The sequence below is a fragment of the Bos indicus genome, chromosome 1 (genome assembly GCF_029378745.1).
Source record: "Bos indicus isolate NIAB-ARS_2022 breed Sahiwal x Tharparkar chromosome 1, NIAB-ARS_B.indTharparkar_mat_pri_1.0, whole genome shotgun sequence".
NCBI lineage: Eukaryota > Metazoa > Chordata > Mammalia > Artiodactyla > Bovidae > Bos > Bos indicus.
The window spans coordinates 82797366-82824507 of NC_091760.1; the positions used below are offsets into that span (position 1 = coordinate 82797366).

The 27142-nt window shown below is 37.4% G+C and overlaps 1 protein-coding gene across 10 annotated transcripts in view; it reads right to left on the minus strand.

Annotated features, from left to right (window-relative positions):
* Positions 1–27142, minus strand: part of VPS8 (VPS8 subunit of CORVET complex) — a 296010-nt gene that overhangs the window by 75698 nt on the left and 193170 nt on the right. For 9 of the 10 annotated variants that reach the window (XM_019958543.2, XM_070790662.1, XM_070790672.1 and 6 more), the window contains 7 exons: positions 26343–26432; positions 23170–23212; positions 19583–19686; positions 14097–14178; positions 13702–13784; positions 5952–6032; positions 1383–1552 (listed from right to left, as the gene is read on the minus strand). In XM_019958543.2, the coding sequence (XP_019814102.2) occupies positions 1383–1552; positions 5952–6032; positions 13702–13784; positions 14097–14178; positions 19583–19686; positions 23170–23212; positions 26343–26432 (653 nt within the window). Of the gene's footprint in view, positions 1–1382; positions 1553–5951; positions 6033–12028; positions 12189–13701; positions 13785–14096; positions 14179–19582; positions 19687–23169; positions 23213–26342; positions 26433–27142 lie in introns of those variants that run through there. The other variant, XM_070790708.1, reaches the window with a different exon arrangement.

Genomic DNA, 27142 nt, shown 5'->3' on the forward strand with positions numbered 1-27142 from the left:
TCTTCATAAAACATCTTCTCCCACAGACACTCTACATCTCACTTAACATGCTTTTTTTTTTCCCCACCCTGTTATTTACTATCTGGCATTTCACTTGTCTATCTCTTTCACTAGAGTGTAAACTCTGAGAGCAAAACCTTTGTTTTGTTCATCTAGTACCCTATCCCTTCTAACAGTACCTGACACATAGTGTGTTTGATAAATAGTTGTTGAATGAATGGGCTCTTTATGTGATAAGAAATACTTTCCCTTCTAATCACCAAATCTACCAATCTTTATCTGTAAAAACAGAAGCTAACACTTATACAGTGCTTACTGTATGTCAGTATGGTTTTAAGTGTCTTATGTAAATTATCTCATTTAATCTTCACAAAAACTCTAGCAAGTAGGTACCATTATTATCCCTCTTTACAAATAAACAAACTAAGATGTAAAGAGATGAAATGATTTGTCAAAGTCTAATAGCTAGGAGAAGGAAACGGCAACCCACTCCAGTACTCTTGCCTGGAAAATTCCATGAATGGAGGAGCCTGGTAGGCTACAGTCCATGGGGTTGCAAAGAGTTGGACACGACTGAGCAACTTCACTGGAATAGCTAGGAAGTGGAAGGGTAAAGGTTTGAACTCAAGGTTTAAAGCCTGGCTCTAGAGTCCATCTTACACTGCCTCTATCTATATATTCCGGATGAGCTGTTTCCTCCTGAGATCAAACCTTCTACTTTTACACTAGACTTCTTCTCTCTTTGCATTGTGGCTTTAAATATCATTTACATGCTGATGATTTCTAAATTTATATTTCCAGGACATATCTCTGACTAGAATAGCTGTCTACCTGACATTCCTACTTAAATGTTTAAAAGGCATCTCAAACCTAACATCTCCAAGACAAAACTCTTGATTTCCCTAGGTCCTTATGCCTGTTCCTTCTTATTTTAGAGGACAGTACCACATTCATTCAGTAGCTTGGGCTGAAGATGTTTTTGCCTGTCACTTCACATCAGCAAGTTAGCTCTTCTCTTAAAATATATTCCTAACCTTCACTCCTACCACTCGCATTCTGCACAAATGTCACTTTCTTAGACATATCTCTCCTCATTATCATATCTTAAAATAGCATTCTCACCCTGAACACTTTTTCCCATCCCCTTACCCTGTGTATTATTTCTCTCCATAGCTCTCATTATCTGTATTTATTTGTGACCTGACCACTCTAATACTCTTTCCCCCTGATCCCTATGCAGAATATAAGATCTAAGAGAACAGGAACTCTGCCTTGTTTTGTTCACTGCCAGAATGGCGGACTGGGGCTGTGTGTCTATGTGTGCTCCTGCCTGGCAATACATGTACACACTCATATGTACTACGTTTCCTTCCCTCTCTTACCTAAAGACAATAATTTCATCAGCCATTTCTTGGCGTCTCTTGTACTGCTGCAAACAAATAGAGCAGTAATCCTGCTTGGGATTCAGTCCTCTGGTAACTGAAGCTCTCAGGTTACACAATGACCAATGGAGATCTTGGTTTAGAAGGCTAGTTGTCGTTTCCAGCAGGGTCTATGAATGACAAAAATAAAAAGAAATCAACAAAAAGTTGTTTATAAAGTGAGAGACAGAGGGGATGAGTCAATTGAGTCTCTCAATTGCACTTGCTTCATTTTCAACCACAGCTGAATTGGAATATACTACAAAGGCATAAAATCGATCAAATAAACATCAAAGCACCTCAGACTTAACTGGTTAACTTCAATGCACAAGTACTGATAAGTACTACATCAAGAGTCTCAAAATAATTATTAAAAGGCTGTCACTAGTTACTATGGAGAAATGAGTGCTCTGCCATCATTGTGGCTTAATTTGGTACTGATGGCTTTCAGATGACTGGATTAACCCAAAGCTACTTATTTATTAACACTCATATAATAAGCTCTCTTTGAATTGCTCAAAGTTCTAACAATTGTTAAAAAAATACTCTGATTTTTTAAATACAAACTGCATCCATAGCAATATTCCACATTAACTTTTCACTGGAAAAGCTAATGGTCATTACTCATTTTTCATCTCCCTTGGGCAAGAGATCACATTTTCCAATCAGCACTTAAAAGCTATTTAAATCTACTCAAGACTGTGACATCTGTCATTAAGTCACATAAAGGTATTTCACAGCTATCACATTATGTCATTTAAGGTTCCCTGTATTTGGAAAGTATTGTTTCCTTCAGTTCAGTCGCTCAGTCATGTCCGACTCTTTGCGACCCCATGAATTGCAGCACGCCAGGCCTCCCTGTCCATCACCAACTCCTGGAGTTCACTCAAACTCACATTCATCAAGTCGGTGATGCCATCCAGCCATCTCATCCTCTGTTGTCCCCTTCTCCTCCTGCCCCCACCCCTCCCAGCATCAGGGTCTTTTCCAATGAGTTGACTCTTTGCATGAGGTGGCCAAAGTACTGGACTTTCAGCTTTAGCATCATTCCTTCCAAAGAACACCCAGGACTGATCTCCTTTAGAATGGACTGGTTGGATCTCCTTGCAGTCCAAGGGACTCTCAAAGAGTCTTCTCCAACACCACAGTTCAAAAGCATCAATTCTTCGGCCTTCAGCCTTCTTCACAGTCCAACTCTCACATCCATACATGACCGCTGGAAAAACCATAGCCTTGACTAGACGAACCTTTGTTGGCAAAGTAATGTCTCTGCTTTTGAATATGCTATCTAGGTTGGTCATAAATTTCCTTCAAAGAAGTAAGTGTCTTTTAATTTCATGGCTGCAGTCACCATCTGCAATGATTTTGGAGCCCCCCAAAAATAAAATCTGACACTGTTTCCCCATCTATTTCCCATGAAGTGATGGGACCAGATGCCATGATCTTCGTTTTCTGAATGTTGAGCTTTAAGCCAACTTTTTCACTCTCCACTTTCACTTTCATCAAGAGGCTTTTGAGTTCCTCTTCACTTTCTGCCATAAGGGTGGTGTCATCTGCATATCTGAGGTTATTGATATTTCTCCTGGCAATCTTGATTCCAGCTTGTGCTTCTTCCAGCCCAGCGTTTCTCATGATGTACTCTGCACATAAGTTAAATAAGCAGGGTGACAATATACAGCCTTGATGTACTCCTTTTCCTATTTGGAACAGTCTATTGTTCCATGTCCAGTTCTAACTGTTGCTTCCTCACCTGCATACAGGTTTCTCAAGAGGCAGGTCAGGTGGTCTGGTATTCCCATCTCTTTCAGAACTTTCCACAGTTTATTGTGATCCACACAGTCAAAAGGCTTTGGCATAGTCAATAAAGCAGAAATAGATGTTTTTCTGGAACTCTCTTGCTTTTTCGATGATCCAGTGGATGTTGGCAATTTGATCTCTGGTTCCTCTGCCTTTTCTAAAACCAGCTTGAATATGTGGAAGTTCACAGTTCACGTATTGCTAAAGCCTGGCTTGGAGAATTTTGAGCATTACTTTACTACTGTGTGAGATGAGTGCAACTGTGCAGTAGCTTGAGCATTCTTTGGCATTGCCTTTCTTTGGGATTGGAATGAAAACTGACCTTTTCTAATCCTGTGGCCACTGCTGAGTTTTCCAAATTTGCTGGCATATTGAGTGCAGCACTTTCACAGCATCATCTTTCAGGATTTGAAATAGCTCAACTGGAATTCCATCACCTCCACTAGCTTTGTTCGTAGCTTTGATGCTTTCTAAGGCCCACTTGACTTCACATTCCAGGATGTCTGGCTCTAGGTCAGTGATCACACCATCATGATTATCTTGGTCATGAAGATATTTTTTGTACAGCTCTTCTGTGTATTCTTGCCACCTCTTCTTAGTATCTTCTGCTTCCGTTAGGTCCATACCATTTTTGTGCCTCACTACATCTAATTCTCAACATTCAGATGTATCATTTTGATGTGCAGTTGGGTTCTTTTCTGTTGGTCCCAAAGGGGAAGATATACTGTCCATCCTCCTTGCTACACAGTCTTGTCCTTAAACTTTATCTATAATGCAGAACTTTTTGTTCTAATGGTCTATTTTAATTCTTTCCAATCAACTCCATCTTTTCTTCCTCTTCCAAAGTTTGTAAAAACTTTCAGTTTTGCATTCAGCTTCCTTTTGCCATCCCGGAATCTGTGCCTGAAGGGGGATCAGCTTCCTTGCACTATGCTTACTTAACAAAACTGCAGTTCTTACAACACCCTAAGAAAAGCTCTGTCACTCAATTTCTTTTTCTTCTATTGAAAAAGCAGACATTGTATCTAACATGTCTAAATGGCACTTTTCCTTGGTGGCTTCATGAGTCACTTTGAAGTACATGAAGAAAAATTTGTACACTAAGCTGGCTCTTACTGAGAATTAATGCCACAGGCAGTTTCGGGTTAAGGGAAGAAACATCCACTGGATCATGGAAAAAGCAAGAGAGTTCCAGAAAAACATCTATTTCTGCTTGATTGACTATGCCAAAGCCTTTGACTGTGTGGATCACAATAAACTCTGGAAAATTCTGAAAGAGATGGGAATACCAGACCACCTGACCTGCCTCTTGAGAAACCTGTATGCAGGTGAGGAAGCAACAGTTAGAACTGGACATGGAACAATAGACTGGTTCCAAATAGGAAAAGGAGTACATCAAGGCTGTATATTGTCACCCTGCTTATTTAACTTATGTGCAGAGTACATCATGAGAAACGCTGGGCTGGAAGAAGCACAAGCTGGAATCAAGATTGCCGGGAGAAATATCAATAACCTCAGATAAACACATGACACCACCCTTATGGCAGAAAGTGAAGAGGAACTCAAAAGCCTCTTGATGAAAGTGAAAGAGGAGAGTGAAAATGTTGGCTTAAAGCTGAACATTCAGAAAACGAAGATCATGGCATCTGGTCCCATCACTTCATGGCAAATAGATGGGGAAACAGTGTCAAACTTTATTTTTGGGGGCTCCAAAATCACTGCAGATGGGGACTGCAGCCATGAAATTAAAAGACGCTTACTCCTTGGGAAGAAACTTATGACCAACCTAGATAGCATATTCAAAAGCAGAGACATTACTTTGCCAACAAAGGTCCATCTAGTCAAGGCTATGGTTTCTCCAGTGGTCATGTATGGATGTGAGAGTTGGACTGTGAAGAAAGCTGAGCACCGAAGAATTGATGCTTTTGAATTGTGGTGTTGGAGAAAACTCTTTGAGAGTCCCTTGGACTGCAAGGAGATCCAACCAGTCCATTCTAAAGGAGATCAGTCCTGGGTGTTCATTGGAAGGACTGATGCTAAAGCTGAAACTCCAATACTTTGGCCATCTCATGTGAAGAGTTGACTCACTGGAAAAGACCCTGATGCTGGGAGGGGTTGGGGGCAGAAGGAGAAGGGAACAACAGAGGATGAGATGGCTGGATGGCATCACCAACGTGATGGACGTGAGTCTGAGTAAATCGGAGTAAACTCCGGGAGTTGATGATGGACAGGGAGGTCTGGCGTGCTGCAATTCATGGGGTCACAAAGAGTCGGACATGACTGAGCTACTGAACTGAACTGAATGACCATTTCTGGTTAGTAGTGATTAACTGTTTCAGAATGTTTAAAAGAACACTAATTTTATTCTACAATTTTTCTATACTCACGCTGATCCTTCCTTTTTTGAGTTATACCTTTATATTCCATTATTTTCCAAGAAAGTTTCTTATATTTTTCATTTGGAAAACAAGATCTATGTCCCACCGCTCATGAATCAAAAGAGTAAAATAAATTCTAAAGCTGCAATTACACATTCCAGAATATATGTGTATATGTATACAAAATATAAATTAATTAAGGTCAAGAGAAATTTTAAAATTAGAAAGTCATACACTTCAATCTTTCAAACTTGCACTAAACAGATGGTAATTTCTAAAGAAAAGTATAGGTGCAAAGAGAAAAGAATAGCTTCTTTCTACCTTAGAATGGGCTTAGAAATAGAAAGTAGCTTACCTGTTCATAGTTAAAGGTATCCAACATTCCCAGAATAAGGCCCTGGATTTCTCCAAGTTTTCCTTTTCCATAAACTGGGTCCTAATTAGAAAAAAGTTGCTAAAGATTATAATTTCATTCTTGTTATTTTAAATGTATTTTAAAATATAAGTTATCTGATAAAGTCAAATACTCTTAAGTATTTGTCAATAGTCACAAAATACTTATTCTTCTATGAGCCTTTCTACTGGAAATGTACACTGGTCTCAGGTCATCAAAGCATTTTGGAAAAGCAAATAAAATTTAAATGATCCAGGTCTCTTGCTTAACAACCATAAATTTCACTCTGATTTTCTGCAGCAAGCTTCCTTTCCTTCTTATTAAACATCACCTATCGTTTTGGGGGGCTTCCCTGGTAGCTCAGATGGTAAAGAATCTGCCTGCAATGCAGGAGACCCAGGTTCAATCTCTGGTCAGGAAGATCCCCTGGAGAAGGAAATGGCAACCCACTCCAGTATTCTTGTCAGGAAAACCCCATGAACAGAGGAGCCTGGCACGCTGTAGTCCATGAGGTCACAAAGAGTCGGACATGACTGAGCAACTAACAGACACACATCCCTTTTTGAGCTCTTATTTATCTGCTACATTAAAACCAAAGTTCTCAAGAACACTCAGAATCTGTTCAACTCCTCCTATGACCCACATCTGGCCACCGTCTGGTCCAAACCAAGTCACGCCAGTTTAGGAGATCAGTTTCTGAATCTAAGCAACTTGCAGTTTTTCAAAGTTTTTTTTAATCAAATCACTACTGATAAACAACAGATACCTAGACAATGTTCCTTCCACTGCTTTTCATATGAGGTATGCCAAATAGTTTATCATAAACAATTTGAAAAACACTGTTGTGTACAAAAATAAACGTGAACTGAAATCCAACCACCCCAATAGAAACACTTTTGATTTTTTGAGGTATATTCTTCCAGTCTTATTTCTGGGGAAGGAGAAAGAAGGATGTATTTTGGGGGGCATTTCACATAATACATTTACTTTTTTTACTTAATAGTATGTTGTGAGCAGTTTCCCATATCATCAAATAATAGGAACAGTTACAGGGTATTAAACATGTGAAGATGGTATGTGTTATTCAACCATTCTCTGTGGTTGGGGATTTAGGTTTCTCTCCCCATAGTCCACCTTGAGGTCCCATCCCTATTATCAAATGCTGCTGCTACTACTAAGTCGCTTCAGTCGTGTCCAACTCTGTGCGACCCTAGAGACGGCAGGCCACCAGGCTCCCCCGTCCCTGGGATTCTCCAGGCAAGAACACTGGAGTGGGTTGCCATTTCCTTCTCCAATGCATGAAAGTGAAAAGTGAAAGTGAAGTCGCTCAGTCGTGTCTGACCCTCAGCGACCCCATGGACTGTAGCCTACAATGCTCCTCTGTCCATGGGATTTTCCAGGCAAGAGTACTGGAATCAAATGCTGGTGGCTGTAAATTTTGGTCTCAGTCTCTGAGTCTTTCTTAGGAGGAGATTTCAAGAAAGAAAAATGACATACAAACTAATAAACTAAATAATAAACTAGTATTTGCTAGATAAAAGTAACAAATACGAGTAACTAAATGATAAACTAATGGTTGCTGGGAGGTATGGGGAACACTTCTGGTTACTTACTAAGGAGTAGGGGTTATTAAAATCTTGGTACAGTGAGTTCAGATGTTAAGAGAAAAAAAAAAAAAAAAAGACTGTGGACCAGGGAAAACTTAGGAGAAAGATATAGAAATGTGAGAAGAAACTGTGCTTTCATGCACTTGTACAACATAATCTTAGGATTTGTTTTTTTTCTCTTCTATGCTCTGGTGATGGTTCCTGAAGACAGGACAGATGCAGTTTCTAACTCAGATCAGTGATCAGTACTTTCAGCTGGTCAAGAGCAGCACCAGATTGTCTGCCATAGGTTCCTGGTCCTGATGCTGAGGTACTGCTGAAGAAACCCTGTCCTAATTAACAAGTTTACTTCCTGTACTAATTAACAGGTTTACTTTGGGCTTGAACAGATCATTTAAACTTACTGCGGAAATCTGTCTCACTGAGACATTCGTGTACTAATTAACAAGTTTACTTTGGGCTTGAACAAATCACTTAAACTTACTGGGGAAATCTGTCTCACTAAGTTAAAGATACCTGTCCAACAATGTGCAGAGCATCTGCAAAAGACAAAACAACAGACATCTCAGACTACCTCTTTACTAGAACAACAACTCAGGCCATGTACGCATGAGACAATCTTTTAATTTTCTTTGCATAAAAACGGATCCATGTTAACACTTCTGAACTTACATCCAATTACACTTATGGTCAAGCTCTCAGTAAATATACCTCTTTAAGTATAAATGGACACTATGTAATACTTTATTACAAAAACATTGTAACAGCTACTCTAACATGTCCACACATTCACAATACAAGTATGTACTGTGTATGTGTGGACAGAAAAGCACACACTCCAGCACAAAAAAGCTCTGTTATTCACCCATGACAAGGGTGGTTTGGAGAACAAAGAGGTCTTGCAAAGGTTAAATGCTGGAAAAAGAAGAAACCTTTATAGGTCACGTCTATATTTGTATCAGTACATTTCACTCTAATATGCATAATTTAAAAGCAAAATCATGAAAATAACCTCATGCTGGGACAACATATAAATTATAGAATGCAAAAGAGAGCTCAAGGCTTCTGGCACAGCATGCACACAATCTACTAGCTTTTCAAATTATTTTCCAAATATGTCAGCTAGATTCTTCAGCAATAAATAACTGCTGAAGTTTCTCTTTAACTTGTCCATAATCTACAAAAGAAGAGCACATTTAGGTACTTCAAACAAACTTGTTTTTTAAAAAGCATGTTATAAAAAGATGTGATGACCACTTTTTTCCAGCATTTTCTTTCTTTTAAATTGAAGTAATAGTTGGTTTACAATATTGGGTTAGTTTCAGGTGTAAAGCATAGTGATTCAGTTACTTTTTCTGATTATATTCTGTTATAGGTTATATGATATTGAATATAATTTCCCATGCCATACAGTAAATGCATGTTGTTTGTCCATTTTATACACAGGAGTTTGCATCTGTTAAACCCATATTCCTAATTTGTTCCTCTCCCCCCTCCTCCTTTTGGTAACCATAAACTTGTTTTTTTATATCTGTGAGTCTGTTTCTGATTTTTATGTAGATTCATTTGTCTTTTTAGAGTCCCATATATAAGTGATTGGAGAAGGAAATGCCAACCACTCCGGTATTCTTGCCTGGAAAATTCCATGGCAGGGGAGCCTGGTGGGCTACAGTGCATGGGGTCTCAAAGAGTTGGACATAACTGAGCAACTAACACTTTCACTTTTCATACAGGGAGGCCTGGTGTGCTGCAGTACATGGGGTTGGAAAGAGTTGGACATGACTTAGTGACTGAACAATAACAACAATACAGTATTTATATCTGACTCACTTCACTAAGTATAATATTCTCTAGGTCCATCTATGTTCTTGCAAACAGCAATACCTCTATTGCTTTCTGATACTTATTATAGCATACATATGGGAAGCTGGCTGTATAGCACAGGGAGCTCAGTTTGGTACTCTGTGATGATCTAGAGGGGTGGGATGGGGTGAACTGGGGTTGGAGGGAGGCTAAAGAGTGAGGGGATATATGTAAACATACAGCTGATTCACACTGTTGTACAGCAGAAACTAATACAACATTGTAAGCAATTATGCTCCAATAAAAAGAAATTTAAAAATTTTTAAAAATTAAAAAAAAATACAATTTTTACTGATCAAGCATTACTTATTATTATTTATCAAACATTACTTTAAAATATGAATAATGCCAAGAGAGTATAAGTCATTTGTTTGTATTAATTCCCTTAGTAAAACAGTCATAAGCAGCTTTTCAGAAGCCAAAAATTACTTTTGCCATAGAGTGAAGATAAGAACAGGGAGTAAAGGCAGAATGTATATAACATAAATATGGTCCCTTAAAAATACTAACTTATCAAAACTGAAAGGGAAAAAAAAAATACTGACTTATCACCTAATGTTCATGAATGAAACCTGTACAATTAAGGTCCCCAGGAACATTTTGAATGAACATTTAGGTCAGGAAGATCTTTGAGAACCTCTCATCATGTCAATATCTCTTCTAAGGGGCAATAAAAATAGGTAAACCCTCTGATACTTGAATGTTTCCTAGAACTCCATTTTGGCCTTAAGCCTTTTTTACTAATTCCATTCATGCTGAACTTCCTCTAGTTTCAAAGAATTTAACTACTACTTCTGTGCTGATGACTTCCAAATCTTCCTCTCCACTTCTTACCTCTTCCTATGAAGTCTGGTCTTGTATCCCCACTGCTCATTGTTAGCCAAACAAAACTGAAATCAGGGGCTTAGCTGGGTTCTTCTTGTGTTCTCCTACATCTAATCAGTCAAAAGGTCAATTAAATTCTGTTAGCTAAGCAAGTTCTGAATCCACTTCTCCTATCCATTCTATGTAACTCAATTAACAACTTTGAGTACCTATTATGAATACATTCTGGGTATTTCTATGCCTTCAGTCTCAGTCTCGAGCCCTTCCACTTTATCCTATATAATACAGACGGAGTGATCTTTCTAAAAAGAAACCTCATTCCATCAGTCCTCTGGTTAAAATCTTGTAATGACTATTTAGTGAATTTAAAATAAAAACCAAAGTCCCTTCCACAGTTTACAAAGCAATTAAGGACAGGGTCCCTGCCTCTCAAACTTCAGCTCTGTGACGCAACTTTAATCTTGTCCTATGTTCCAAGCATACTTAAACATCTGCAACTCCTCAAACATACCAACCATGTTTCACCTCAGATTCTTTTATATATAGTTCACTCTGCTTAGAATAGTCCTTTTTTTTTTTTTTTTTTGTTTAAACCACTGATTCCTTTAGGTTTTTTAAGATTCAGTTCAGACATCTACTCCTCCAGGAAATCTTTCCACAGTCTGTCTCACATATATACTTTCATTGGCATTCCTCTGGCCACAGAGGAGAAACCTAGCTCATTCTATCTTACTCAAAAAATATAATAATTGTAAAGGTGCTGGGGTGTTTAAGGATCCAAACAAAGGAATACAGGTAAGGCTTAAGAACAACAATGAGGGATGCAGACACCTTCAGGATTTTCTCTCCACACTCCTCTCCCAATGTCTTGAATTCTCTCCTTCTATCTTCTCTCTTCTCCATGTATCTTGTCTATTCTCCTCTTTGTGTGCCTGCTTCATTGTTCTTCTCTCTGAAGATTAACTTTATACTATTTCAGTCCATATGACAGAAAGGTAGTCACTGTCAGCTCCTGAACTTTTGTACCTTATATAATCCAGAGAATTGCAGAGAAACTCTTCACCTTTTCAATTCAGTTCCAAAATTTCCTGAAGAGGATACTGGTTGGCCCCTCTTGGCCAGCTGCCCACTTCGAGTCAATCAGGTAGAGTCAAGGGGCAGAGTCATGCTTTCACATGGCTGTTCCACTATTATCATGTGGACTGAAAGTGTACAGATACAGAAGTAGCAATTACCCTACCTGGGGTTCAGAGCATGTAATCCTTAAGGCAGCCAATATGACCTGCTCTTTAGAGCCCTATGAATTGTTATATCAGATATTTTCTTGTCTCCCCACAGGTCTTTTAAGGCAAGAACTGTGCCTTTTTTCCATCTACCCAGATAATTAACCAAACAGGGTAACATATAATATATAAATCAATTAATAACTAATTCCTCAAAAAAACCAGTGAAAGTCACTCAGTTGTGTCTGACTCTTTGAGATCTCATGGATTATATAGTCCATGCAATTCTCCAGGCCAGAATACTGGAGTGGGTAGCCATTCCCTTCTCCAGGAGATCTTCCCAAACCAGGGAATCTTCCCAACCCAGGGATCGAACCCAGATCAAACCCACTGCAGGTGGATTCTTTACCACCTGAACCACCAGGGAAGCCACTAGATTTATAAGATTAGAGTGCCACGAAACACCAGGGACTGAATGAAGCAAATGAAGGAGCTTACATGATATAGTAGGAGACCATGTATATTAAGAGATCAGAGACTTTGGTGGTAGTCTGGATGTTGCCTCTAATGGTGGATCAGGTACATAACTTTCTATACTTTAGTTTCCTCCTTCATCAACAGAAATTTTTATAGTAGCCCCACCTACTTCAAGAGATTCTTGTGAGCTTCAAAAACAGTATCTGTGAAAGCAACTTGAAAAAATAAAAATCTCTATACAAACATAAGGTAGAGTTAAGTGAAAACAGGAATTTAACAATCAGCATACTCTCTTGATTAGTGTGAGTTAACCACTGATGGTGGAAATGGTAAGACTACAACTAAAATGAATACCAGTATAACACAAAAATAAAGATTTTCAAATATCAAAAGCCTTCAAGGATACGAGTCTCGAAATACACTATTTTAAAAAAATTATATGCATTTGCCAAAAGAAAAAATCAATTTCTATTTATTATAATTTATGTATTAAAATGTGATGAAAGCTCAACATAAAGATAAATGTGTATAATGAGAGGAAAGACACTTTTGGCTTTATGATTTCATTTTTTTCTAATTTATTGGTAAATTAAAGTACTCCTGCATTATAGAGATAGTTCATATATGACTAAAACCTTATGACAGATGTATTTTAGAATGGATATAAGAAAAGCTGTCTGTACCAAATTATTATTCAATTCATGATAAAGATCAAATGAAGTGATACATGTGAAGACACATTCTAAATGATAACATACAATGTGGTGAAAGACTGTTGGATACAGTAGTCTTTATCAGCAAAGGCCCAGCTGCTTCATACCAGATGGGAAAGGAGAACTTGTAGAGTCTTAAAAGAGAGCTGAAAGCAACATTCTTGGTTGGATAAAAATAATTTGAAAATTATGAAGATCAATAGCATCATATTACTGTTTTGCTTTGTTTTGGTGTGTCTGTATCCTGCTTCCCTGGTGGCTCAGATGGTAAAGAATTTGCCTGCATTGTGGTAGACCAGGGTTTGATCCCTGGGTTGGGAAAATTCCCTGGGGAAGGGAATGGCTACCCACTCCAGTATTCTTGCCTGGAGAATTCCATGGACAGAGAGGAGCCTGGCACGTTATAGTCCATGGGGTTGCAAAGAGCTGGGCATGACTGAGCGACTAACACTTTCACGTTTCACTTATCCTGCATAAAGTAAGGAAAGACAAAATGGATTCTAAGGATAATTCCTACTGTTTGCCCAAGAATGTTCACAGATTTTTCTAAAAATATCTTAGCATATTTTTAGCATTCTCTTTTTGATGAAGTTGGAAAGGTTCAGGCCTTTTTGCTGAAGAGTAAGAGATGAGTTTTGGACAAAGTTTTAGGATGAATTAGAAAACCTAAGTAAGAAGATTAAGAAATGTCCATATTAACAATTTTTATGTGTTTTTTTTGCACTAAAAAGTGTAACCAGCTGGAAACAGGACACCAAAAAGAAGCTTATGTATCTGAATCCCAAGGTCACAGTGAACAACTGAAGGCTGCAAGGGTGTGCCAGGTAAACTGACATCTCTGGATGAGAGCTAAAGGATGAGAGTCACAGTCATGCCTTAGATATTATCTAATGCCAAAAATCAGCTGCATTGTGTTCGAGACCCGCTTAAACATTATTTATATATACATAACTAAAATATAAGTTAAAATTGATCAACACTGAATTTTACCCTTTCAACTCACCTGTAAGATTCGCTGCAGGATGGATGGAAGGGCAATAAATGCTGCCATACTGTTGAGAACTTGCATGGTCAAAGATTTCAGAGCTGTTGTAACAACATGTTAATATTAAGGTTAGTTTAAAATCAGAGTTTTAGGTTTTTCCTGTAAGTCAGGAATAAAGCTTCCTAGAAACTTAGCTAACCAAGCTAAGTTTGATATTTTAAAGCTACTGTTATTTAGACAAAGGATGTAACTGGTGCCTCAGAAAGAAGTGAACCTGAAAAATGAGATCAACATTACAGTATGATTTCATTAAGGATAATAATAATAATATGATGTTTGGAGAAGGTATTTAAATGACTATTTCTAGCAGATAAAACTTGAGTGATGGTACAGATGGATGCTGATAAACTTACCTTCAGAGTGTGGATGAGGTGAAGCTGAACTAGACAGCTTCTGAGGGGCCATCATTGCCTCCAATAACGGAAACCAGAGTGCCTATAATGTCACAGAAAAACAAAAGTACTGTGCTGTTTTTAAGAATAACTAACATCAGCCTACTGTTTCATAGGCTGAAATGTACTTCTCATACACACTTGTTGGTAAAAATCAGGAAAAGAAAAGATGGAACACCTGACAAGGAAGAGACAATAAAAAGCAAAAACCATAACCACAACAGATACCTTTACCATGCACCTTGGGAAAATTAAGGAAGCTGAAGTTAAGTAAGTCTAGACCTTGGAACTGCAATCTTCTGTGTCTCAGAAGAGGGGAGGTTCAAAGGAGCCAGAGCAGAGCCTCCAGCTATTCTTAACTGTCTAAACGGACCTATGTAATGCAGAAGGGGACAGAGAACTACCTCACAACTACCCTCCTCCCATTTCTTGTCAGCTTGACATCAAGCAAGATAAATGAATACAATTATCTCAAGTTTTCTCCTGTGTCAAGCATTATTTTGTATTTCCTCAGTCATCATAAACTAAGAAGTCGAAGTTACCATTATTTCAATTAATATTCCCAACCACAGAATGAGGCTGGAAATTTATTTATGAGAAAATTAGTTTATGAGATAAATTAATAGATCTGTCATTTATTCCTATTAGGTACTGTATTAAGTGTTTACATACAATTTTCATTTCAACTGGCAATTTAATCTCATGATAACCTAATACAGTAAGCATTACCTTTACTGGAGACAAGATAACTGAAGCTTAGAGAAGTTGAGTAATTTGCCAAAAGATTATACACTGCCATATGTGCATCATACGTATTCTTGCTAAGCCTTAGAAAAAATCTTCATCATCAAAAATCAAACTAATACATTTTAAAATTTCAAGCATATTTTCTTGTTGGGTAGAGATTTACAAAGCCCTCATTTAACCCGGAATCTTGGAAGAGACCTATTCCTGCAAACATCCAACAGGCATGAAGAAAAGTCAGCACTGAGAGAGCAGGACAAGCATGGTTACTCAGGGAGCCCACTAAGGGGACAGGCTCACAATCCAGAGACTTTCCAACTGGGCAGCCTCCCACTGAAAGAGCTCTATACAAGGAAGCCCTTGTCTGCCCCCACTTGAGGTTTTCTAAGGCCAGGATTTTATGCTTTATTTTTTAAACAGTTTTTCTTCTAGTTTTTAAGATACTTGTTTTAACTATGTTGTATACTGACAATTCTTTATTTTATCAAAATTTTAATTTATTTTATCTAGTACTCATGAATTTTTAATCTTGTATTTTATTCTTAGATGGCTTTACTTTGCTTGTCTTTCAGTTGCCTATTTCAACTTGTTTTTAAACCACATCATTTCTTTCTGTCTTTTAATCTAACTGTATATGGTATACCTAAATTTTACCTTTTTGGTTTTTATAATATATTTAGAAATTTGATTTAAATTTGTCCTTATTTAATCCAGGAATTTTAGATGAATTACCTTTTTAAAGGTTACTTTATTCTTCATTTATAAATAGCAGACTGGGGAAGCATGGTTGTACAGGTAAGAGCTATGGGAAGTATTTATACCCTAAATAGAGGAACTTTTCAATTAAATCTCCATATTAACCAGAAATATATGGCAAGCACCTTTTAAATATTTCATCTCTCTTGCTCTTTGCTGGTTCTTAAAATTTTAACTTGGATAACTCTAAAAACGCACAGGCTAAAATAACCATTATGATAATGACAATCCTAACCCCTGAGAGCAACACAACTGAACGTGAACTGTCATGTTACATACCCAACCACTTTCCTTTTCACGGAATTATGTGCATAACAAAGCCATATTTTTTATTATATGTAATCACTGGACACTGGGGCAGACAGACATACAAAGGAGGACAAGTACAGATTCCACCTGGAAAAGGACCGACAACCCAACTTCCTGCACTCGGACTTTAACTGAAGAGACTTTTGGGAAGAGACGGTACAGATAGTGCATTATCAAGCTTTTGGATACTTCCAATTTTCTAGTTAGTTTAGGGTCTGTGGCCAGAGCTCTTTGTTCTCTCTCACTCTCTCCAAAACAAAAACAAAAAGGAACAAAGGCAAACAACCATGAATGTCCCCCAAACTTAATGTGTGATATTACATATAATCAGTTTAGCATTTTCACAAAAATAGTATTTGAATAAAAACTAACATTCAAATGTCTTCGTTGTTGTTATGAAAGTTGCTCAAAAAAGAAGCAAAAACCAGTTGTCAGAGGGTGGGGGCAAATAGAGAGTGGTATTGAGAGGTGCATGCATGTCCAAGAGAGGAAGACTCAGATACCAGCTCAGATACATTTTTGACAAAAAAAAAAAATACAGAATAAATTACCCTTTCACCACATCAAAGGAAGCCTTAGTTCTGTCTATGATTAAGAGATTAGAGTTCAAATATAATCAGAATAATCCCTAGAGTTCTGGAGGTATGAATTTAATATCTAATTCTGCCATTAATACATGTGAATCTGGACATATTTCAGATTCAGTTCAGTTCAGTTGCTCAGTCGTGTCTGACCCCACTCATGTTTGACTCTCTGCAGCATGCCAGGCCTCCCTGTCCATCGCCAACTCCCGGAGTTTACTCAAACTCATGTCCACTGAGTTGGTGATGCCATCCAACTATCTCATCCTCTGTTGTCCAATTCTCCTCCTGTCTTCAATCTTTTCCAGCATCAGGGTTTTTCAAATGAATCAGTTCTTCACATCAGGTGGCCAAAGTATTGGAGCTTCAGCTTCAGCATCAGTCCTTCCAATGAATATTCAGGACTGATTTCCTTTAGGATGGATTGGTTGGCTCTCCTTGCAGTTTAAGGGACTCTCAAGAGTCTTCAACACCACAGTTCAAAAGCATCAATTCTTCAGCACTCAGCTTTCTTTACAGTCCAACTCTCACATCCATACATGACTACTGGAAAAACTATAGCTTTGACTAGATGGGCCTTTGTTCACAAAGTAATGCCTCTGCTTTTTAATATGCTGTCTAGGTTGGTCATAGCTTTTCTTCCAAGGAGCAAGCATCTTTTAATGTCATGGCTGCAGTCACCATCTGGAGTGATTCTTGAGCCCCCCAAAAATAAAGTCTCTCGCTGTTTCCCCATCTATTTCCCATGAAGTTATGGGACCAGATGCCATGATCTTAAGTTTTCTGAATGTTGAGTTTTAAGCCAACTTTTTCCCTCTCCTCTTTCATTTTCATCAAGAGGCTCTTTAGTTCTTCTCCACTTTCTGCCATAAGGGTGGTGTCATCTGCATATCTGAGGTTATTGATATTTCTCCCGGCAATCTTGATTTCAGCTTATGCTTCATCCCCAGCATTTCTCATGATGTACTCTGCATAGATGTTAAATAAGCAGGGTGACAATATAGGCCTTGACGTACTCCTTTCCCTATTTGGAACCAGTGTGCTGTTCCATGTTCAGTTCTAACTGTTGCTTCCTGACCTGCTCAAATTCTACTGTTAATATATGTGAATCTGGACATATTTCAGCTTATGTGAGCCTAATGGCTTTATTTATAAAACATAACTGTCATTTTTCCTTAAACTTTCCATATGAAGAAGGAAGAATATCAAGTAGGTATTAGGGAGGAGACAGAAAGTTTGAAAGATAAAAAGGCTTAGTATTAAATATATATAAACACAGCTTTAACAATTTTACTTTTGTGTTTTGTTAATCAAAATATAACCATGTGCAATATAGACAGTTAGCCAAAAGATAAAATAAAAACTCATGAATGGAAAAATCATGGCAAAAAGGAATGGTGTAGGACTTCCCTGGTAGCGCAGTGGATAGGAATGAATCTACCTGTCACTGTGGGGGACAGAGTTTGATCCAGGAAGATCTCACATGCCACGGAGTGACTGGGCCCACGTGCCACAACTACGAGCCTGCGCTCCAGAGACTGTGAGCCCCAACTACTGAGTCCACGAGCTACAACTACTGCAGCCAGTGCACTCTAGAGCCTATGCTCCATGACAAGAGAAACTATTGCAATGAGAAGCCCGAGAAAAACAACAAAGAGTAGCCCCAACTCGCTGCAACTTGAGAAAGCCTGCAACACAGCAATGAAGACCCAGTGCAGCCATTAATAAAAATATATAATTTTTTTAAGTACTTTAAAAGAAAAATAAAAGGAACAGTGTAAAGCTTATAATCCATTTAAATAAAGATTAAAGACTAAGGGAACTGTCGATATAGAAAAGAATGTTTTGTTAACCTCACTGAGGTAAAATAACATAATTAATAAAAATTCAGAGGGATAGAGAAGAGAGGCTGGAGCAAGTGTGTATGGGTTTACATAAACTTCCTTATTGGCTGCACATCATAGATACTATAAAAACTGAAATATGATTATAAATGATAATTCCAATCTATTATAGTTATTCAGATTTTTTAAACTTCAGACAGATTTATTAATAGATAGTATAGTAAAGAACTATTTATTTGAAATTCAGAAATTCCTCAGTTTTACCCAGGCTTCCTAAATGAGATTAAATACTGCATTTTTAAAGAAAGCATTTTTGATTCAATTTTTCTAAAATTATATAAACCTAGGCAGATGAAAAAAATATCTACAGTGATATTCACCAAATGATAATGATGGTTATTTCTGAGTGATATGATAGATACAGGATACTTTTTAAAAAATGTCCTTCTGTATAACTTTTTGTATTGATGGATTATAAAAATAATGGGTATGCATCATTTCACTCAAAGTTTTTTAATAAAAAACCCACATCCATTATGTATATGAGTTTGTTATACACAATATATATTCTAAAGGGTGTTCAAAATTTATAACCTTAAGTGTCCCCCTGTGCCTGGCAAAGTAATAAAGCCAGTCTTTCCTTCTCCTCCTAACAGAAAAACAAACAAACAAACAGAACCACACTGATGATGGGGGTCCAGCCCCAGAGACTTAAATTTAATTGATCGTGGTACAGTCTGGGAGTTTTCAAAGGTCCCCAGGTGACTTATGTACAGCCAAGGTTGAGAAGTACTGTATGCTAGCCTTTTTGACCTTTTCCAGCTTTCTCTGTATCCCTTGAGGCTTTTCCTCCAGTTCTTCATACTCACTTTATCCCCAGGGAATAAAAGAGATGATAAATGGATGACACATCCATAGTACCACTACACAGAATACACAAAATCTCTGTCCAAAGAGAACAAGGACATCTAGTATTCACACACCTAAGTTTTGCAGCACAGTCAAATCTAAGAATATAAAGCTTTTTGTGAGAACAAAGCAGACAGGCCCTTCCCATAATAACTTTAGGAGTCACATACTCCTGGGAACACTGAATGGTGATTAAAACCCAGTTGCATAGAATTCAGGTAGCTGAGAGGGCAGTGGAAATAGAATTAATTTCTAGTTTCAGACTAGAACAGACTTTTAAAAGGCTTTGTAGTCATTCTCCTACCTCTCTCTGCTGTTGGTTCAAATTATGTGAATTTCTCTGGCAGAGGGCAATCGTCTCTACCATGGTCTCTTCAACATCCTTCAATGAGGGATCCTCTTTGGTATCTAGAGTCAGAAAAATTGTTAACATCACTCAAGGGTATAATACTGATAATCTCAAAGCTTCTGTAAAAAATGAAACATTTTTTTCTCTGCATATTTTTAGGTTTAAATGATATAATCATATATAAGACCTGATACTGAGGTTTAGTAGATTAAAAAGCAGATAATCATTTGCAACAGCTTTCTATGTAAATGTGTGACATTCCTAGGACATAGAAAGCACATGATATTAATACTTAGCACTGTAATGTACTTTAGCTATGGAAAAATCCCCAATTATTTGTTTGTGGATTTGTTAGTAGAAATATCTTTTACAGGTCTCCCTCTATTTCTTTAATGTACATGTTTCTTCAAGATACTATTTCAGGCACTTTTCTCTTCATTTCTTTTTCAATAACTTCAGCTACTCTTCTGGTTTTACCTCTTATGTCCTTGCTGATAATCTTCAAATATACACCGCCAGCCCTTGTTCCTTTCATAATCTGCAGGCTGAATTCTCACCAGGCTCCAGTCACCCATTTCTACATGGGGATCCTGCAGTCTCTTTGAACTTTCGTATGTGCAAAACCTAGCCCAGTTCTCTCACTTCAAATATGCTCCAACCCCTTACATTTCCAAACTAACAGAACCATGACCTTTAAGTCAACCAGTTTATAAATCTTCATCATCTTTAATGTTTTCATCTATACATTCAAATAAATAGTTTATTTTGTTAATTCCATATCCATGCTCTCATATATCCACGGCTTTTACCTGATGGAGCCTTTCATCACCTTGTTTGCACTATAGCTTAATTTTTGACTTCCAAATCTCGGCTTCCTCATTCCCTTTTATATTGCCACTACAGTTCTCTTATGGTTTCCCTGGTGGCTCAGTGGTAAAGAATTCGCCTGCCAATGCAGGAGACATGGGTTTGACTGGAGATCAGGAAGAGCCCTCGGACAAAGAAATGGCAACCCACTCCAGTATTCTTGCCTGGGAAATCCCAGAGGAGGTTGCTGAAGAATCAGACATGACTGAGTGGCTAAACAACAGTAGTTCTCTTAAGCACAAGTCCAAACATGAGTCTCATACATCAAAAACTAACTTTTACCAATAGAGCGTCAATAAACCTCTGCTCCTAAGTAAGCACCGTGACCGTCCTGGGGCATCGTCCCACCAGATTATTTCCCAAGGTCACTGGTCAGGCACTTTCATGTTCATGTTCTCTTCAACCCAGAAGCGCCTTTCCTTGCTTCTGTCTGTCAAATTCCTACTCATTATTCCAGTCATGATTACTTCCAAGGTTGCATCTTCCACAAAAGAAACGCAGTTACAGATAGTTCCCCAATTGTGCACAAGCCTTTGTCACTCTCACTGCATCTCTACTACAGTATTTGACTCTACCTGCTTTGGAAGTGTTTTTTTTTTAACATATCTGTCTCCTTCAAGCGAGTTAGCTCTTTGGATGAGGACGATGTTTTAGCCATCTGTGTGTAACCCACAGGAACTAGCTCACTGTTGTGCAATTACCAAATCCTCCAAAATTCTTAAGCACACCGTCAAAACTGGAAGGCAGCTATGCTTACTACTACACCACCAATGCACACCGTCAAAATTGAATCTGACAGTAGATGGTAGTTATGAGACTATTACTGAGAAATTTATCCTCGTTGGAATTCAAAGAACTGGCTTCCCTAGACATATCACCTGCAAATCACTGTAGTGATTTAGGGAAACATTCTTATTTTTCCCATAATCTTTCATGTAGTATCTGCAAAAATTATTTTCATAACAGAAAATTGAAAAAGAAAAATACTATAAATGCAACCAATCTAGCAGTCAAATTGAACACTTACTGACAGCACAAAAACCGCAACTAAATGCTTAGTTGAACTACATAAAGACAAGTCAACTGTTTGTGGAAGTTCTAAGACTCTATGGGGAATTAGGGTAAAGGTGTTTAGAGGACTGTGTGGGCCAAGGAATTCAAGAAATGTGTTAGTGAGTTAAAAAGCTAAAACAATCTAAAGATCACCTATCCAGTGATTCTCTGAACTCTGGGAGGACTGTTTTGAAAATGTTAAGGAATAGGAAAATGAATAATCCAATTCAAAAGTGAGCAAAAGATCTGGACAGACATTTTGCCAGAGAAGATATAGAAAATGGGCAATTAAGTACAAGAAAAAAATGCTCAACATCACCAATCATTACACAAATGCAAATCAAAACCACAAGAGAGATGCTATCTCATACCCAATAGGGTGGCTACTACCAAGAAAACAGAAAATAACAAACGTTAGTTAATATGTGGAGAACTTGAAACTCTTGTGCATTGCTGGTGAGAGTGTAAAATGATATTGCCATTATGGAAAATGGCATGGTGTTTCCTCAAAAAATTAAAAACAGAACCACCATTTAGCTTAGCAATCCATATATCCAGCAATATATATCCAGAATAAGGGAAAGCAAGGACTCAAAGAGATGTCTGTATACTCATGTTCACAGCAGCACTGATCACAACAGTCAAAAGGGAGAGGCAATCCAAGCGCCCGTTGATAGATGAATGGGAAAACAAAAGCAGCACATACATAAAACAAGAGCATTATTCAGCCTTAGAAATGAGTGAACGTCTGCATGTGCTACAACATAGACAAATCTTGAAGACATTATGCTAAGTGTAATAAGCTAGACACAAAAGGACAATTACTACTTGATTCTACTTATATGAGATACCTAACCCAGAGTAATCAAATTCATCAAGTCAGAAAGCAGAATGGTGGTTACCAGGGGCTGAGTGGGGAGGAGGGAATAAGGAGTAACTGATGGGCACAGAATTTCAATTTGGCAAGGTGAAAAGGTTCTAGAGATGGATGCCGGTGATGACTGTACAACAGTGTGAATGTACTTATTGCCAATGAACTGTACACTTAAAAATGGCTAAAACAGTGAATTTTATGTGGCACTTACTTTACCACACTTTTACAAAACAAATAATTTTTTAGTATCAAGGAATATAATAAAAATTACATATCTATCTGTGACAGTCATTCAACATACTAAACTTCAAGTTTTACTGCTTTCTGCTAAAATCATGTAAGTTCAAAACAGAAACACTGGCTATTACTTACTAATTCGAAGCTCTGCTTTGTTGTTGTTCAGCACATTACAGTAATTTTTAAAATGTTAGTTATGTATCTCATTTATAATAACCAAAACATAAGAACAAAAGTATAGACAAAAATTAATTAATACCAGTGAAGAATATATCTAATTTTCTGTATAATGAAATGACATCTAGTACTGACAATTAGCATCACAAAAGCACAATGGTTTATATTACTTCCTATTATGAGCCTTGAAAACAAGTCAAAATTTGGATCAATGATAAACAGTAATATACAGATCAATGTAATTATTACTTAATAAATGTAGTTTTTCACTTAATACATTTTAAAACATGGGGTCCACAGAAAAAGAAATTGCAAATTACACTCAAGAACTTACTTTTATCTTGACGTATTATCTCTTGAAGTTTGCTTTGTAGTCTCTAGGAGGTAAAAGGAACATTTTATATTTCTAATCCACCAACACCTGAATTAACATATTTTAAAGGTAAAATCCAAGAAACAAGGTTTTTAAGAATGATCTCTGTCATTCAGAGGAGAACATCTGTGTATACAGAAAGCATAGCCAGTAGTACTGGAAGTGACCCAATATATCAAATATCACTTATCCTGCCCCACTTTTGCTTCTGTTGTACCACCACACAGTCATCATGGACACTCTTTAGGCACAGTAATGGGGATTAGGGTTAATCCATGCTTTGGAAGGGAATAAAATTCACACTCAATTATGAAAAAAAGGGATGGGTGCAAATAAAAAAGGACGTGACAAGTCTATCAAGACAGCATAGGGCACAGCCTTGGGTGTGACATCTTCTAGATACGCAGTTGTAGCATCCACTACTCCATTGAATTCTAGATCCTCAGACACTCTTAACTGATATTCCAAAGGCTTTTTAATATAGACTGAAGTTGACCTTAATGCATCCCTTCTACCCCAAATTTGCTTTCCTTGAGGTCTTTTATAGGCTAATGGTAAGCTAAAAATCAGAATCATTGTTAACTGCTCCCTCTCATTCACCCCATACCATATTCAAATGATCAATAAGTTCTTAAATCCACCTTCTCTTTTCACTTCACCAGAACCGTCACACCCACTCAAGCCCTCCTGATTCACTGCTGCAATAGCCTCGCAAGTGCTCTCTGCTTCCTCCTCCTCTGCATCCCACAGATCCTCCTACAGTCAACAGAGCAGTCTTTATGAAACAACATCACATCAGTTTCTTGTTTAAAAACCTTCAGTTCATCCTGGGTGAAAAGACAATCAGCCCTAATTCTTTAGCATGTCCTACAAAATCTTTCCAAATCTGGATCAAGTCTTTGTTTCCAGCCTGACCTGCCTATTTATACACTGATAGCTGAGCCCTAGTAAAGCTACTGGCTCATCTCCTAGCAGTTCGTATTCCTCTGTATTTTGCAAATGATCATCTTATTCCCTGAAAAGATCTCCCACTTCTCCATTTCCCATCTATGCCAAGAATACATTTACTTATCCTTTAAAATCGGGTTCATGGTATTATCAACAAATAAATTGCAAGGAAAATAAGAGATGAAAGAGTAACCTAGAGATTAAAAGGGGTTAAGAGCCTATACAAATTCTCTGTGGAATACTGTTCCTTGCCTGTTTCATAATTATATGGCTAGAAAAAAACTAGAAGCTAATGTGAACTATTTTTTAAAATATAAATCAGATCAGATCAGTCGTTCAGTCATGTCCAACTCTTTGCGACCCCATGAATCACAGCACGCCAGGCCTCCCTGTCCATCACCAATTCCCGGAGTTCACTCAGACTCACATCCACAGAGTCAGTGATGCCATCCAGCCATCTCATCCTCTGTCGTCCCCTTCTTATCCCTAATCTATTCCTAGCTAGATGACAATGTTTAAAAAATGGATATATAATCATACACATCAGGATGGCTATTACCAAGAAAATAAAAAATAACAAGTGTTGGTGAAGAGAAATTGAAACTTCGGTGCACTGCTGGTGAGAATGTAAAATGGTAATAGTGGCTATAGAAAAATGGTATGGCAGTTCTTTAAAAATTAAAAATAGAACTGCCATTTGATTCAGCAATCCCAGTTCTGGTGTATATTCAGCAATCCCACTGAAAGCAAGGACTCAAGAAGATATTAGTATACCCATGTTTATAGCAGCATTATTCACAACAATCAAAATGTGGAAGCAACCCAAGTGTCCACTGTTGAATGAATGGAAAAACAAAATGTAGTATATATAATGGAATATTATTAAGCCTTAAAAGATGAATGAAATTCTGACATGTGCTACAATATGAATAAATCTTGAAGACATTATGCTAACTGTAATAAGCTAGACACAAAAAGACAAATACTATTTGATTCCTTTTATGTGAGGTACCTAGTGATCAAATTCCCAGAGTCTGAAGTAGAATGGTGGTTGCCAGGGGCTAGCAGGCAGGGAAGAATAACTGGTCTAGTGAGTTTGGGAAGCTGAAAAAGAGATGGATGTGGCGAGGCTACATACCAATGTGAATATACTTAATGCCACTGAAACGGTAAATTTTATAACAATTAAAAGAAATTTTTTACAGAACTGATATAACACCAACTGCTGTCGGAACGTAGAGCAATCAGAACTCTCATACATTATTGGTGGAACATAAAATGCTACAGCCATTGTGGAAAGAGGTCTGCTGCTGCTGCTGCTAAGTCGCTTCAGTCGTGCTCGACTCTGTGCAACCCCAAAGACAGAAGCCCACCAGGCTCCCCCGTCCCTGGGATTCTCCAGGCAAGAACACTGGAGTGGTCTGCTAATTTCTTATAAAACTAAACCTCCACCTATCTTGTGAGGCACCAATTCCATTCCCCGGTATTGACCCCAGGGAAAGGAAAACATTTTTGCACAGAAGCAGTCATAGCAACTTTACTCATAATAACAAAACACTAGAGATAGCTCAGGTGTCAATCAACAGGAGAATGGATAAACTGTGATATAGTCATACAATCAGATGCTACTCAACAATAATAGGAACTGATACATGTAATAACAGAGATAAATCTTAAAAACATTATGCCAAATGGAAGAAGAATTATACAAGAGTATCTATGGGATGATTCCATTAGTATGAATGAACAAAAAAGGCAAAACTAATCCACAGAGAAAAAAATTCAAATTGTTCTCTCTGAGGGGACAGAATTGGGAACTGACTGTGAAGGAACTTTCTGGGCTGAAGGTAATGTTCTCTTATCTTGCTAGGCACTGGAGTTAAACAAGTGCATGCATTGTTATGATTCATTAAATGGTACATTCAAAACTGGAGGATTTTGTTGGATGTAAATTTTACCTTAAAAAAATACAAAGATAGATTGACTCAAGTTAAAGACATGCATGATAAAAATATCTAGGGATAAAATGTACTGCTGTCTGCAACTTACTCTGAAACATAAGAAACTGACTGATGAAAACTTACACAATGTTTTACGTCAATTTTGTCTCAAGAAAAAAAAATAAATTGATAAATGGATAGAGGGCTAGACAGAAATATGACAAAGCAAACAGAGTAACATGTTACCTTTAGCATTATTAAGAAGGCACCATGAATATCTCCTTTCTTTTCTAATAGATAAGCAGTGACTTCACAAAGTTGATACTTCTGGGTAATCTAGCAAAGAAAAAAAGATAAAGTTTTTGTTGAAAAACCTTGTTTGTGGAGTCAAAATATCCTATTAAGGATGAAAAAGTTCCATGATAATAAATAATGAATTCATATGCTAAACAGTATATTACTGATGCTCTACAGCATAACATGCAAATATTTGTCTTTCTAGTCTTAGAGTGGCCTATTTGGGACTACAAGTGAACCAAAGTCATTCATTCTCTTTTCACTTATTTAAAAAGTTGTTATGCACCTGAATTATGCATATCCACTGAACAAAAAGTAACATGTACACATAAATAGTAATAATATACACCAGAAATTGCTAAGTGTAATTATTCATAAAATATTTAGAACAAAAAGACAATGAAAACACTATAAATTAGCTTGTGGGATCTTAATAAAAATTAATAAACCAGGAGTTTCTAATAAGTTAAAAAAGAAATATCAGTTAAGCCAAGAAAAAAGAAAATAAATACAGAAAAGAATGTCATAAAAAGAAACAACAGTGAGATTTAAAAAAATCCTACGTTAGTCTTTAAACTTTCTCAGGAGTCAGAAAAAAGAAAGGCACAAATAACATATTAACAGGTGAAGAGATCAAAGAGGGAAGATGTAATCATCTTAATAAATGCAGAACAAGTAATACGATGCAGCACCCGTTTCTGACAAAAATAAAAACAATACAAAACACTGTAACCCAAACTGGTAACTGA